The following is a 13,863-nucleotide window of genomic DNA, read 5'->3' as shown; positions in this document are numbered from 1 at the left end:
TACTCTCATTCTCTTTGTCTCTGTCTCTCTGTCTCTCTCTCTCTCTCTCTCTCTCTCTCTCTCTCTCTCTCTCTCTCTCTCAAATAAGTCATTAGGAAAGTCCTCCTGTCACTCACTTGGCTTCCAGCCATGTATGCACTGTTCTGTCAAAAACATGTTTGGTGTCTGCCCACCATATGCAAATCAGAAAGTGTCTTTTGGTTGATTGTGAACACCTGCAAATGAAGGGCTGAGAAGAGCATCATCAGATTGGTCCTGTGAAGATTCCCAGATTCAGAGTCAAATGAAGGACTAAGAAGGACAAATTTCTGATTGGTCCACAATAGCACTTTTCTGATTGGTTCCATCTACAGGGATCATTGCCTATATTCGGAGGTTTCTCACTCTGTTGCCCATCTTCTGCTGCTCTACTGCAGTATTTTGAATTGTTTTTTACTGAAGAGTTAGTTCCAAAAATCACCAACAACATGAATGCCCAAGTTCCTTGTTGGTGCCAAAGCCACCTGGGTGAAAAGTTTTTTGTGAGTGGACAAATGGAAAATCACTGACAGTGGCAAACTAAAAATCCTTTTAGTGATAATGTTACTATAAAGAAACCTGAGCAGGGGGGAGAAAAAGAAACCTGAGCTGGAGTTGTTTTGGTCAACAAAGCGTCTTTGGATACACCTTGCCTCAAATAGATTAAGACTAGTAAAAGACTTGCTTTTCCTTTGGTGCCTACATTTTGTCAACAGTTCTTCTGTGTTTGCTGGTCAATCAAAGGCTCAAACTTCATTGCAGAAGATCAGATTTGTTCTTGACTTTATTAAAATAAGTTTTCAGCTGTATATACTCCAAATAGAAACACTGCTGTGCATGAATCAGTGATTGTGGGTAGTTAGGTATGAAGCAAAATAGCCTGACAAAATGAGTTAGTCTGCTCTTGAACTATGTGTACTTTGTAAAAGTCACTTTGGCTACTTGTGGTGTGTACTGTTCCCACAGGGTCCAGCGTGAATTTGGGAATTTAAGCTGATGACCTAAAATCATTGCACATTGTTCTTACGTTGGCCAACCACCTTTTGGCCAAGGAAACTATGTCTTGTTTGGTAACCTTTAGACATCTCCTGTGCTTTTCAGAAAATTATGTCCTAAAAAGACAGAGGCCATTGGAATAGCTCCTTTGAACAGGAAAAGGATGCCAGATGAGCTGGAAATAAAGGATTATGGAGGGGACAGCTGTAGCCAGGTTCTGTCTTGAACCCCTGGCCTGCCATAGTGTGACAGGAGCGTAGTGGCAATGTTGTCAACAATCCATTCTGATGAACAGAGACAGCAGAGAGGAAAAGAACACCAAGAAGCTGTTTGGCACTGTGGATTATAACGAGAGTGTGGGAGCCATGGGCTTCGATCAGACGCTTACCTCCTACCCACCAAGCACATATGGCTTAAGGGTTGGTGTGTGAAGTTCCTTTGCTACCTTCTAAGCACCGCAGCTCTGACTCCTCTGTCCTGTAGCCACATCAGTTTCAGACACCATTGACTGAGAGAGAAGCGTGCTTGCTTCAGCAGCACATATACTAAAATTGGTTGAGAGAGGCGTGTCACCAGCCTGGGTGGCAACACCTTCATGGGCGTCTGTGCTCCGGCAGGTCCTGTTTCTATTTCCCCAGGAGCATGCCACCAACATCAGGGGAACAGAGCCTCACAGGTCTCCATGGTTTTGCTACTTGAAGATAACAAGGGTGGCAGGAAGATCCAGGGAGAAATTTTGTTTTTGTTGCTTCATACTTTAAAATTCACCTCACCAAAGTAAAAATTATTAAAGGCTGATGATCATGTGCATTTCTGTCACATTAGAGCTATAGACAAGTTCTGTGTAGCAACAACTGCAAGAACAGCTTTACATTTTATTTTCATATTGTAAACCAATCAGGTTTACTTTAGCCTCAAAGCATGTTGCTGTACAATTACATCGATGCTTGCATCAAGTTGTACTTTTTCTCAACAAGAATTGGGTTATTTTTGTCTCTTTCCTTCTGCATAGTAGTGGTTTGAGAAGATGTTAATCAGCAATTCCAGCACAGCTAGCATCAATAGCCTCTAGTAGAAGCCCGGAACCCCACTGAGTGGGGTTCAGCCCACCGAATGGGGCTCCCAGGATGTGTAATGTTCCTCGCAGGTCTGTCCTCCTGTCACATCATGCCCCAGTGTTCTGGACTGGAGGTGAGCCTTTGAGAATAACTTCTTGTTGTCACCACACCAATGGCTTCCAGAGGTGTTGCATGAATGACATCTCACAAGAAGTAGATCCTTGTGCAGATAAGCTCTGGTAATACTGGAAGAAGAATTGTTTCACTCTTAATTAACCAACTCCATCCTCCATAAAACAAAAACAAAACAGCTTGCTTTTCCTCAGCTAGACTTTCTGAAGTTATTTAATAGAGTCTTAAATGATTTTAAGGGCTAGGGAGATGGCTCAGTAGAATAAGTGCTTCCCTGGCAAGCGCAAGGGCCTGAGTTCAATCCCTGGCTCCCCCCAAAAAAAAAAAAAAAAAAAAAAAAGATTTTAAAATTTTGTTGCCATATAGTCTTGATAATAATGCCTCTGGCTGCTGTGTCCAGCTGCTTCTGCCGTCCTGAGAGCCAGCCCACTGCTCACTGTGCAGACTGGCTGGTGTGGGGCATCCCTGTGACCCAAGCAGGTCCCTCTGCCTCAGGGACCCATACTTCCCCGGGGCTCAGAGAGCTCTGTGCACCCTGCAGGGGGCAGGGGCACTGCCTTCCAGTCTAAAGAAAAGTCAAGCAGGAGCTCTGAAATTTCAGTAGCAGCCCTACACACGGGGCTGGCAAGCAGCTGTGCACACCGACCAGTGTGCACATGGTTTCCCCCAACACTGGGAGGCATCCAGGTGGGCTCAGCTGCCTTGGATTCCATGCCCAGCTCTGTCTGCCTCCTGATAAAGGCTCTGCATTCTGCTGGAGGAGGAGGTGGATTCGCTGTACCTCAGTGGGAGCCACCCCAGGTGTGCAGAGGGTTGGGAGGAGCTCTCTCCAAGAGTCTTAGTGGGATCCTGAGAAACCTACAAAGCAGTCTGAATAAGATATTCAGATCTTGAAACCTCCATGGAGCAGGTTTTCCCTCCTTTCTGTCATGAGTTTTGATATATAAGAGGAATGTAACTTAGAAAGTTGGTCTGCAGTCACTGCATTCTGCTATTCACTGGGGCATTTTGGTGCCCCTGAAATTGGGTAATCTGTAAAAAGACAGTCAACATGTGAAACATGTTCATTTAAAAGCACACTGTTGGGCCAGCGAGATAGCTTAGTGGTCTAAAGCGCCTGCTTAGGCAAGCTTAAGCAGGCGCAGGGGACCACGGTTTGATCCCTGGCATCACATGCCATGCCAGCCCCCCTCCCCCAGGGTAGGTAATGTTTCTACATATAGGCAGTGATAACCAAGGGGCACTGAGGCTAGAAGGTGAGGTGTGGAGGCGGGCATATTGCCACCATGTTGCTATAAGAATAAACCTACATAGTATGAAATACAACTTTCCGTGTAGTGCTACAATATGTCTGTAACCTCTTAAGGGACACACATAAATTACATTTGGTAAACTGGCCTCTTTGAATGCCGCGTTCCTTCTGTACCGTACTTAAAAACAGCTTAACTGATGTTCTGTTTGGTGACTTCACCAGACCCTCAGGTATGTGATTCTTGAGTTACTGACTTAAAGTTTGGAATGACATGATTTCGTCTTAGAAATTCCTTGTTTTCTGCAATCATCTACAAAAGCTTTTTGTGTGGTAGAGCCCGGCGTCTGACTTTACCTTCCTAATAGATTAAATTCCTTGTAGTGATGTTTCTGGGGTTCTCTGGCATATTGTAAATTGACTGGGCACAGTATAGACAGCATTTAGTGGCCACCCACACATGGGAGCTTTGTGAAATGTCACTAAACCAGTGCTTTGAAAACTGGACTATATTTTTGGTGCACTAGTGTTAAATACAATAGCAGATCATTTTATAATCTTACTAATCTTCATAGTGGCAGAATCACATCATCTCCACTCTTGAATCTCAATTCTCATATTAAAAAAAAGCTCAGCTTAGCATTATAGATTTAAGATCAAAATTCTGCCCCTAGCTGCCTATTGATCATATTTTTGTTTTCTGTCTGTTTTGTAGCCCATGTTATTGCGAAGGCAAAAGGCCTGGCTATCTTGTCTGTGATCAAAGCCGGCTTCCTGGTGACGGCCCGAGGAGGCAGCGGCATTGTCCTGGCACGCCTTCCAGATGGAAGTAAGTTGGGGTCTCTGCGAAACCTGCTGGCTTTGGTTCCTTTGCAGCATGGATGCTTTCACAGGGGGTGTCAGCCTGGTCCTTGTCGCACCAGCTATGCATGCGATGAGGCAGCCCGAGTATCAGGAGCTAAGGAAAACAGGGAGCCTTTCTTTGGGGAACTAGGCTGGGCTCTGGCAGATCTGACTCTGTCTTCCCATCATTCCATGGTCTTCCTGGAGTGCTTCCTACACGTGGCAGCATGGGCACTTCGCACGAGAATCTCACCTTTCTTCTGCCGGGAGAAGTTAATGTGGAAAGCAGGGCCACCAGCAAGCTCTCTATTTCTGTGGGAGGTTGTGAATCTGAAACATTTGCAGGACCCCTTCCTGTCCCCAGCACTGGTAAAATCATGCTGGGAGCAGGATAATTGAGTATCACCTTCTGGGGGTGAAATCTATTCCTTGATTTTTCAGAAATTCACTCAAAATATATTTGCCAGAAGTCGTAAGAACCAACTAACATTTTCAGTATTATTTAAACGTATGTCAAGGTCGTGACCAGCTAAGGTTTTATACAACTTAACTTGTGCTGTTCTCTCCTAGAAAAGAATATATTGCTCACTTGATAGTTGTTTTTACGGCCTATAATCAAGAAATGATAACTCTTTTCTGGAACATTGTCCAGTTGGTCACAGGGAAAACCAGCTGCACAGAGAGGCTCCTTCCAGAGGTCTCCTGGCAGGAGACTGCAGGAGCTCAATGACCGTCTCCAGGCTGGGCCCTGGCCACCCACTTACAGAGTGGCTGGCTGCAAAAGAGGGGACCTATCTGTGCCAGGTCTCCTCCTGTCACCCCCAACAGCCTTCCTCCTAGTTGCAAAACCTAAATTCTTCCTTGGTTGAGAAGCAGCAGCAGCCAGGGAGGGAGTGATTTCAAAGCTGTCCAAATAAGGTAAGGCAGGTTCCCATCGCCGACACAGTTCCTGGGAGCTAGACGGTTCTTAACTTCAGAAATAAAGCGAGGTGGGGACTCACCGCATGGTAATGTCTGCAGCCAGAAGCCTTGTGTCCACAGTTCGAGCTAGGCTGGTGAGGACAGGCAAGGCAGCACCTGCCGCCAGAGGGCGCTAAGGGCGAGCGTGCAAGACTGTGTTAGTCATTCCCACCCTCCCCCACCGAACGAAAAATATGTTTTTCTAGACTTGTTTAACATAACTGTTTCTATATCAGGAAAAATATGCACACAGTAATCCGAAAGTGTGCCACTTTAAGGCACAGGGAATTATTGTACTTCGCTTCCAAGTGTAAAGAAATGTGTCTTGTTAGGATTTTAATGATCTTAAATTTATAACCCATGTCCTCAGCTTCTGAGAGGCATAGGAGGGCGAAAACAGTTTTTGCCTCAGAAATTCACCATGGAAACTATTTAGTGTAATGAAACCCCTAGGACTGTTTATAACAAAGCCTTGAATCCTTCTGATCTCTTATGGCTATGATAGAACTGTAACCAAAGCCTACAGCTGCTGCTGCTGCATTTGAAAATACTCCTGTTGAAAGTATCAAACATTATATATGTGTGGCGGGTAAGAACCAGCTGTCTTCACTCCAGTGTGTGTTAGGAAAAGGGCAGGAACTTCTGAGTCTGCAACTCACGATGACGATCTAATACCTTTGGGAGAGCCTCAACTTTTGAATGATTTTATACTTCAAAAAATATTTTAAAATGTGGGAAGAAAATACCCAAGTCTCACAATTTATAATGAAACACTGGTGTTTGAACATTTCCCCTCCCATATTCATACATCAAGGACATGTTTTTGAAATATGTTTTTGTTTGTTTTCCTCAGAGTGGTCTGCACCCTCTGCCATTGGGATTGCTGGGCTCGGTGGGGGATTTGAAATAGGAATTGAGGTAAGTGGCACTGTGCATACCTGCACAGTCGCTGTGTCCCCAAACCCCACACCTGAACACTGAGAGGTTTCCTACTATACCTGCTACCTGCTTTGCTCTCAACACCTGCAGAAATGATTCCCTGTATTTTCATTCTTTCTTGCTCTCTTTCTCCCCTCTCTCCTATCTTCTTTTATTTTTTGTTTTTTAAATGCTGGGGATTGTGCCCAGGGCCCTTACACACCATGCAGGCACCCTGCCCCTGCACTGTACCCTAGATCCTTCTGCTTTCTCAGGGCAGCTATCTAATGGTTCTGATTTTTCTTTGAGAGGAGGGTTTCTGTCTCCCTTTCATCTGCTTCCCTCTTGGATGCATCTATACAACAGATGTACCCCAACATCCAACAGAGCATAACTGGCAGGCTGTGAGTCACTAGTGGGCTGATGGGAAAGCCAACGCTGGGGATCCAGGGTGGGGGCTGCATGCATTCTTCACTGTGGTAGAATACAGATCTGTGACATCCGGCATTCAAATCCTTTCAAGCTCTTTGAGTGGAGATTAGTCTCATGACACGACTGTTTGTAGCTCCTCTCTTAGTGAGCCTGTGTAGCAAGTCGGCTGGAAATCACAGGCCAGCTCACCCTTGCTTAGCGCGGCCCAGCAGCGTGGGCCGCCCTCCCCTGCGCTCATCTCCCACCTGTTGCTTTATCGCTAAGCAGACAAGGTCTCCTAATAGGTACACACATTTCCTGCTCATTTGTTCTCCTGAGCTACCCTGTTGTGCACTTGCACTGCTGCCAGTTTCAGTATCTGCAGCTGCACTACGAAGAGAAGCTTCTGCCAGCTCTTATTCCTGACTTTCTCCACTCACTGCTGCATAAATCTGTACTTTGTGGGGAGCCAGGGAGATGGCTCAGGGGAATAAGCGCTTCCCTGGCAAGAGCAAGGGCCTGAGTTCAAGCTCCAGTTCCACCAAAAAAAAAAAAGTACAGGCTATAGTTTTGGGGCCAGGTAAATAGCTCAGTAGAATAAGCGCTTGCCTAGCAAGCTCAAGGGACTGAGTTCAATCCCCGGTTCCACAAAAAAATAAAAAAGTAAAAAAAAAAATCTATACTTTGTGAAGAGAACGTTTCAAACTGGGCATGCAGGTGGGCACCTGCCTGTACTTCTGGCATGTGGGAGCCTGAGGCAGGAGGACAGCAAGTTTGAGGCCAGCCTTGACAACTTAACAAGACCTGACCTACCCCTTACCTCCTCCACCCCACCAAGGAAGAGATATATTTCACTTGTACCTATCAGAACTGCTTTTTATATTGTGTGAATTCAGACAGCCTGGGGAACCCCAGGTGGCTCTGCTGAGCAGGGGTGTGTTCAGCATGCCACACCCATGTTCTCTGGATCCTGTGAGATCCTGTTCTGCCTTCCAGGTACCTCTTTCCACAGGCCTCCATCTGTTTTGTTTTTGTTTTTTGTTTGTTTTCTGGTATGTTTTGTGTTGTTTGAGATAGGGTCTCACTGTGCAGTTCAGGCTGGCCTTGAACTCACTACTTACTATTTGAGGCCCAGACTGGCCTCAAACCCTTGGCCATGCTCCCTCCACAGCCTCCTGAGTGCCGGGCTTACAGGCATGCATCACCACAGAGTTTACAACCTTCCATTTGCCTGCATGTGAGGCCAAGGGCTACCTGTCAAGTAATGCTTATATAGACATTCTGGGAGATGTAATAATGACCATGTTAGATTTCAATATCCTAGAAGACAAAAATGAGAATTTCCACAGTGGCTCTTTGGAAATTGTGGCATTTTAGCCATTAATAATCAAGAGTGAGTGAGAAGTAGCCTAACCATCTTACAAGTGACATGGAATGCTCTGAAATGAACATCTTGTAAAGCAAAAAGCCTGGTTGCCTGCAGTCAGCAGCCTGGTGCATGGCCGAGCGATAGGAGTGGGCGCTGTGGCCCAGGTCTGGTCAGTGCCCTTGGCCCTGTGACAGCAGCTGCTGAGCTGTCTGGACCTACATCCTCATCCATAAATGTAACGTGTCCAGTTATTTATGGTTGGCATTCACCGAAACTTTATCGTAAAGCTTATCCTCCTGCCTTAATGAGAAATAGCTCTGGAAATGTATCTTAATGACTTGCATGGGAGACAGTTACTAACCTTTTCAAGTTTCCACGTCCCTTTTGTGTTGGTGGTAGCAGGGATGAACCCGGGGCCTTGTGCAGGCTTGGCAAGTGCTCTGCCCCTGACGATGCTGGGCAAAGGGGCTCCGCCAACCTCCCGCTGATGGGGTTCCTATTACAGGCAGCTTTGAGCAGCGGATTTGCTCTAGGCCTCTCCTTGGAGACACTGCTGCCCCAAGTTGGCACCAGACAAACCTGGGGCCCCTGATGGCACTGCTAAGACGTCATAGAGCCTGTAGAGTGCAGGGTCTTCATGCTCCTTGCCTGCGATCTGCCTGTACAGCAACTTCTTGATGTAGCGAGCGCTTCTGAAACTGGTTCTGCCAGTGAGCTCTGTGCGGTGCACAGCAGGTGTGGGATGCTCCTCGGCTCCGCTACAGAAAGCAGAAGCCCTTTTCTGCCAAGTGTGCACAAAGCAGTTACCTTCTGCTGGGAGGCCCTTAGTCGGCTGAGGAGGTGGGGTTGCAGCTGGCTCTCTGTGACCATTTCATCACTGGTCCTGTGTGTGTGTGTGCTGTTTGTTTGTTTGTCTGTTTGTTTATTTGGTACAGGGCCTCTGCTATGCAGCTCAGACTTGTAGTGATCCTCCTGTCTTAACCTCCCCAGCACTGGGATTATAGGCGTGCACCACCACCCCTGGTTTCGGTGGCCAGCACAGCACACCCGGGGTTCAGGGGCATGACCAAGGACCAAACCCAGGTCCTTGCACTTTCTAGGCAGGCGCTTAGACTGCCGAGTATCTCCCCAGGCTCCTGTGTTGGTTCTTATTCATTACTCACAGCAGAGCCTCAGAGCCCTGGGCTCCTGTGTGCAGTCGTGTGGAGAGACTGTTCCTGAAGGCTATGTCCCCAGCCCACTCCTGCATCAGTTTCCATGCCTCCACAGCTAGTCTTTGGCTGCTGCACTTGGTACTTGCTACTGTGTGTGTCACTGACTGAGGATAGATGCCCTGCCCTGTGCATTTGTGGACACATGCTGGGCTACACGGCCCTGAGCCCACCTGGAACCCCACGTAGGACCTCACCATCAGTCAGGCATTTGGTCCTCAGGCTGTGAGGGGCAGGAGGTCAGTCAATCTCTCCTGCTTGTCTGGGACTGGTATGAGAGCTGGTCTGCATTAGTAAATGGCCTGTATCTGGAGGGGTCGCTTCAGGAAGGAAAATTTATTTTGGTAAGAGGAAGACTGGTAAAAAAGTATGATTGTGTGAAGGTCAATGGTCTAAGGAAATTATACTGAGGATTGCTTTAAATGCTGTCGGTATTTTCTTCTGAGGACAGTTAGAGCAAAGCCATAAGTATCAAAATCCCCAATGGTGGCCTGTCTGTTCACCCTTGGTCACCAACTCTATTCAGTGTTGCTTTCATTCACTGCAATCCAAAAAAGAAAGGAAAAGATTCTGCTTTTCCCAGGGAAATTTGGAGAGACTGTTTGCCCTTCTTGAGGAGGACTGATAGAGACCAGAATGCTGTGCCCTCTCCCCTTGGGCCTATATCTTGTGAGGACATCAGGACCCCCATATGTGGAGCACACATGAAGAGGTTGTGACCCACACACAGAGGCTCCTGGGATCTGCAGAAGCCGCCTTCTTATGAGGGCACATGTGGAGGCCCAAGGCTGTCAGCTATCAGAACTTACAGTGGGAGCCAGACAGTGCTCACTGTAGGATAATGTTGGGGACATGGCAAGGTGGCCCCAAAGAAGGACAGCCTCTGGAGAGCTGAGCAGAGACCTCCTGAGAACATCTACCCCTCTCCCCAGCTGCTGACAGTTGCTGTTCATTCTTATGCGGAAGAGTTTATTTAGTTGAAAACCTCACATCTTGTTAATTAATTTTAGCACAAACCTCTCACGCACTTCTACAGGAATCTCTGGTGGTGTCCTGGCTGCACAGCCCCCTCAGCCACACAGGAGACTACAGAAATCTGTTCTGCTGTAGTCCTAATCTGGGAGCCCGGAGTCACGTGGCATCAAGCTGCCACAGAGTGCCACCTGGTTCTCGATCTAATCAATGGTGTCACCAAAGAACACAGGATCATCTTACCCTTGCTTCAAAGGGACTGAGCAGGGACAGACGAAGCACTTCTTTCCTCATTGCATCTTTGAGCCATGCTAGCCTTAACTGTTCTGAGACACGCTGAACAGATGGAGATTGCAGCCAGGGCAGCAGCGGGGTAGGGCCAGAGCTAACCTGGCCCCACGAGAGAAAGCTGAGCTGTGTGCGCATGCTTCTCTGTTAGTGGAGGTGTGGCTGAGAAGCAGGCCATGGCACAGCGACAGAAATACTGAACCTTGCCTAATTCTGCACCCCTCAACACGAGCATCCTCAGAAGTTGTCTGTGTGAAAAATGAGACCGGCAGTGGGCAGGGTTTCAGCAAAACCTCCTTCCTGCGTCAGGAACTACACACTTCTAAGAGCACTGAGTAAGCAGGACATGTACTCTTGGTAATGACAAGATTTCTCTGTAGATCAAGAGAGAAATTGATTTGAAAACATCAGGAAAACTGAAAGAACGATTCAAGCGAGGGCATACTTTATGGCAGCTTGGGCTTTTGTGCTTTATGGGCAGTGGTAACCAGAGCAGGACTCCGTTCTCTCTGCAGCATCCTTGCAGAGCTGGTTTTTTGGTCATGCTCAGCTTACAGAGGAGAAAGCTGAGGCTTTGAGTGCCATCCACAGCATCCCTGCACAGCCTCAGGATTCACACCCATATCATTCGGCCCCTGCACTAGGCCTTCGGTTTCTGGGTGTATGTGATGCAGTCACTGATGGTCCTCAGGTCAGCTCCATGCCTCAGGGTTATCTCATCAGTCTTCAAGTGTGGGATGACCAGCGATCAAGGGCTAGTTCATGTGGAGTTGGGAGACACTGGAGTTCTTTTCTGACCATAGTGGTGAACCTGAGAGAAAGGCTTTCTCCATCTCGATGTGCTGTGAGCATGCCACTGAATGTCCTTCTACCTTCTGTTTTTAGTTAGAGGAAAATCAAGTCTGATGGGGGTGCGACTGATGAAAACCAGTTTGTTCCTAGTTTTGAACCTCTTTGACCCACAGTAAAATATCCAGGGTTAGGTTTCCTGTGGTAAAAGTGTGGCCTCGCCAGGGCTGTGGTTTGGAAGCCCCCAGGCCAAGTCCTCTGGGTACGGTTTTTGGAGTTCGGCTTAGGGGCTCAGAGAGCACTTTGAGGCCAGGCTTATAGCTCTGTGGCACAGCACCTGCCTGGCAAGGGCAAGGTTCAGAATTCAATTTCTAGTATTAAAAAAAAAAAGAGAGAGAGAGAGAGAACACACTTTGATTCCCCACATGCATCTGTTGGTTGACTGTGACAGTTTGCAGCACCCTTCCCTACTGCACAGGTCGTCAGATCTAGTGGTTGTCACAGGGAAGCCAGCAGCAGAGGTCACATCCTGTTCACACTCATGCCCTGTCTGTATAGAGGCTTCACTGCATGACAAATGGTATGTTTGAATTTTACTCAGCATATATTTTGCTAGTTAGTCTTAAGTGTTTTCAATGAGTGGTTTCTCCATTTCAGGTCTCAGATCTGGTGATAATTCTGAACTATGACAAGGCTGTGGAGGCCTTTGCAAAGGGCGGGAACCTGACCCTCGGGGGGAACTTCACTGTGGCAGTGGGGCCCATGGGAAGGTGAGTCCTGGCAAGCAGCGGTGATAGAATGGATGTCAGAGAGTAAAGACTGAAAAGCTACATCTTTTTTTTTATTTTGCATTAAGAGGTAGTTTGAGGGGCTGGTGAGATGGCTCAGTGGTCTAAAGCACCTACTTAGAACAAGCTTAGCAAAGCACAGGGACTGTGGTTCAATCCCCCAGCACCCCATGCCAGCCAGCCCCGCCCCCTGGTGGGCTGAGCTGGCCACACACACACACACATAAATAAATAAAATTAAAAAAAAAAAAAGAGGTAGTTTGAATTAAAATGAAGCTTGTCCAGTAGTTTGGAGGTCACAGCAGACATAAAATTCACAGAACATGGCCTGTGGAATGAACCAGAAAATGAGAAACCAGAACGCACAAAAAGAGACAAAGTGTTTCACAAACATAGGCTGTGGTTTCTGTGGAATTGAGCATAAAGCTGGCCTTAGGGTCAAGGCGAGCCAAGGCAAGCTATGTTGTCTTTTTTTTCTTTTTCTTTTTCTGTAATTTTATTGAGAGACATATAGCAATGAGACAGTTTCAAATCAAATTAGTAAAAAAAATTTTTAAAAATCAAATTCGTATGACAGTTTCAATAATTAACACATTGCATACTCTCTTCCTAGTGGTTAATTGCTATACAAGATGCGGACATGATATCCTATTTACAAACATTATTAGAACTAATCCCTCTATTCATTAAGAGAATGTAACTATATATCTATCCTAACCAAGGCTGTGTTGTCTTAACAGGTAAGGGACAGCCTTGATCAGGGAAGGAAAATATGTTTTTTCACACTAAATCATGAAAATTTGAGGTTGATGTATCTTATGTTAGCAAAACTTAAGTGTGTTTTCTTCTCTTTAATGAAATACTATTCTTTTTTTGTAGTGCTGGGGTTCAAACCCCAGGCCTCACATATCCTAGGCAAGTGCTCTACCTCTGGCTCCTTTTAATCTTTCTTTCTTTCTTTTCTTAGTAGTAAAAAAGAACAATAAAAAAGTACAGAATTTCAAGACAAGATGACAGGAAATTAACAATGGTTATCCTAGGGCGTATTGTTATCTTCAGAGTAGTTGCTTAGAGCAGACATAGACATGTAAAACTGGCCAAACAGTATAAGCACTAATTTGAGACAGAAACCAGGAAGCTGAGGCAGGAGATCACCAAGAGTTTGAGGCCAACCTGGGCTACATAGTGAGTTCAAGGCCAGCCTAGAAAATATAGAAAGTCCCTATTAAAGAAAGAAAGAAAAAGTAAGAAAAACCACCCCGCAGAAATAGAAGAAAAAAAAAAAAAATGAGGCGAGTCTTGCTAATTGCCCGGGCTGGCCTCAGCCTCCCTGGGCTCTGAGACTCCAAGTACAAGTGTGTGTCACCACCCCCAGCCTCACATGCTAATGGGTTCTTTGAGCCATGTAGAAAAATGGCTCTACAGGCTCCTTATGGAAGGGAAGTGGTCTGAAAGGTATCTGCCAAGAGGCATCAAATGCACCATGCAAGATGAGTGCACACTCTGGCTCACCGGGGCTTTCTGTTGGGACCCACTGCCGTTGTGCCATCCTCTGCTGCGCCGGGGTCACCGTGCCTCCTGGCGGTGTGGTGCCTGTCTTAACCTTGGGCCAGAATCACACTCAGCCGACAGAGGCAACCCCAGTGCCCTGCCGTGCTGTGCTGTGCCGAGGCTGTCGTGGGCCTGGCAGGGCAGCCTTCTCCGTTGTGATCTCTGTCTCTGGCCCTGGCAGGAACCTGGAAGGCAACGTGGCTCTCAGGAGCCCAGCAGCCGTCTTCACCTACTGCAAGTCCAGGGGCCTCTTTGCTGGCATCTCTCTGGAAGGAAGCTGCCTGATCGAGAGGAAGGAAACCAACCGGAA

The 13,863-nt window shown here is 46.9% G+C and overlaps 1 protein-coding gene across 2 annotated transcripts in view; it reads left to right on the top strand.

Moving 5' to 3' along the window:
• Sh3yl1 (SH3 and SYLF domain containing 1) overlaps nt 1-13,863 on the top strand; it is a 35,225-nt gene that overhangs the window by 12,507 nt on the left and 8,855 nt on the right. For both annotated transcript variants that reach the window (XM_023704802.1, XM_023704801.1), the window contains exons 3-6: nt 4,169-4,282; nt 6,110-6,174; nt 11,872-11,984; nt 13,735-13,863. In XM_023704802.1, the coding sequence (XP_023560570.1) occupies nt 4,169-4,282; nt 6,110-6,174; nt 11,872-11,984; nt 13,735-13,863 (421 nt within the window). The remainder of the gene's footprint in view (nt 1-4,168; nt 4,283-6,109; nt 6,175-11,871; nt 11,985-13,734) is intronic.

Source organism: Octodon degus, unplaced genomic scaffold, assembly GCF_000260255.1.
Source record: "Octodon degus isolate 3935 unplaced genomic scaffold, OctDeg1.0 scaffold00204, whole genome shotgun sequence".
NCBI classification, from domain to species: Eukaryota; Metazoa; Chordata; class Mammalia; order Rodentia; family Octodontidae; genus Octodon; species Octodon degus.
This window is presented reverse-complemented; position numbering and strand designations above follow the sequence as displayed.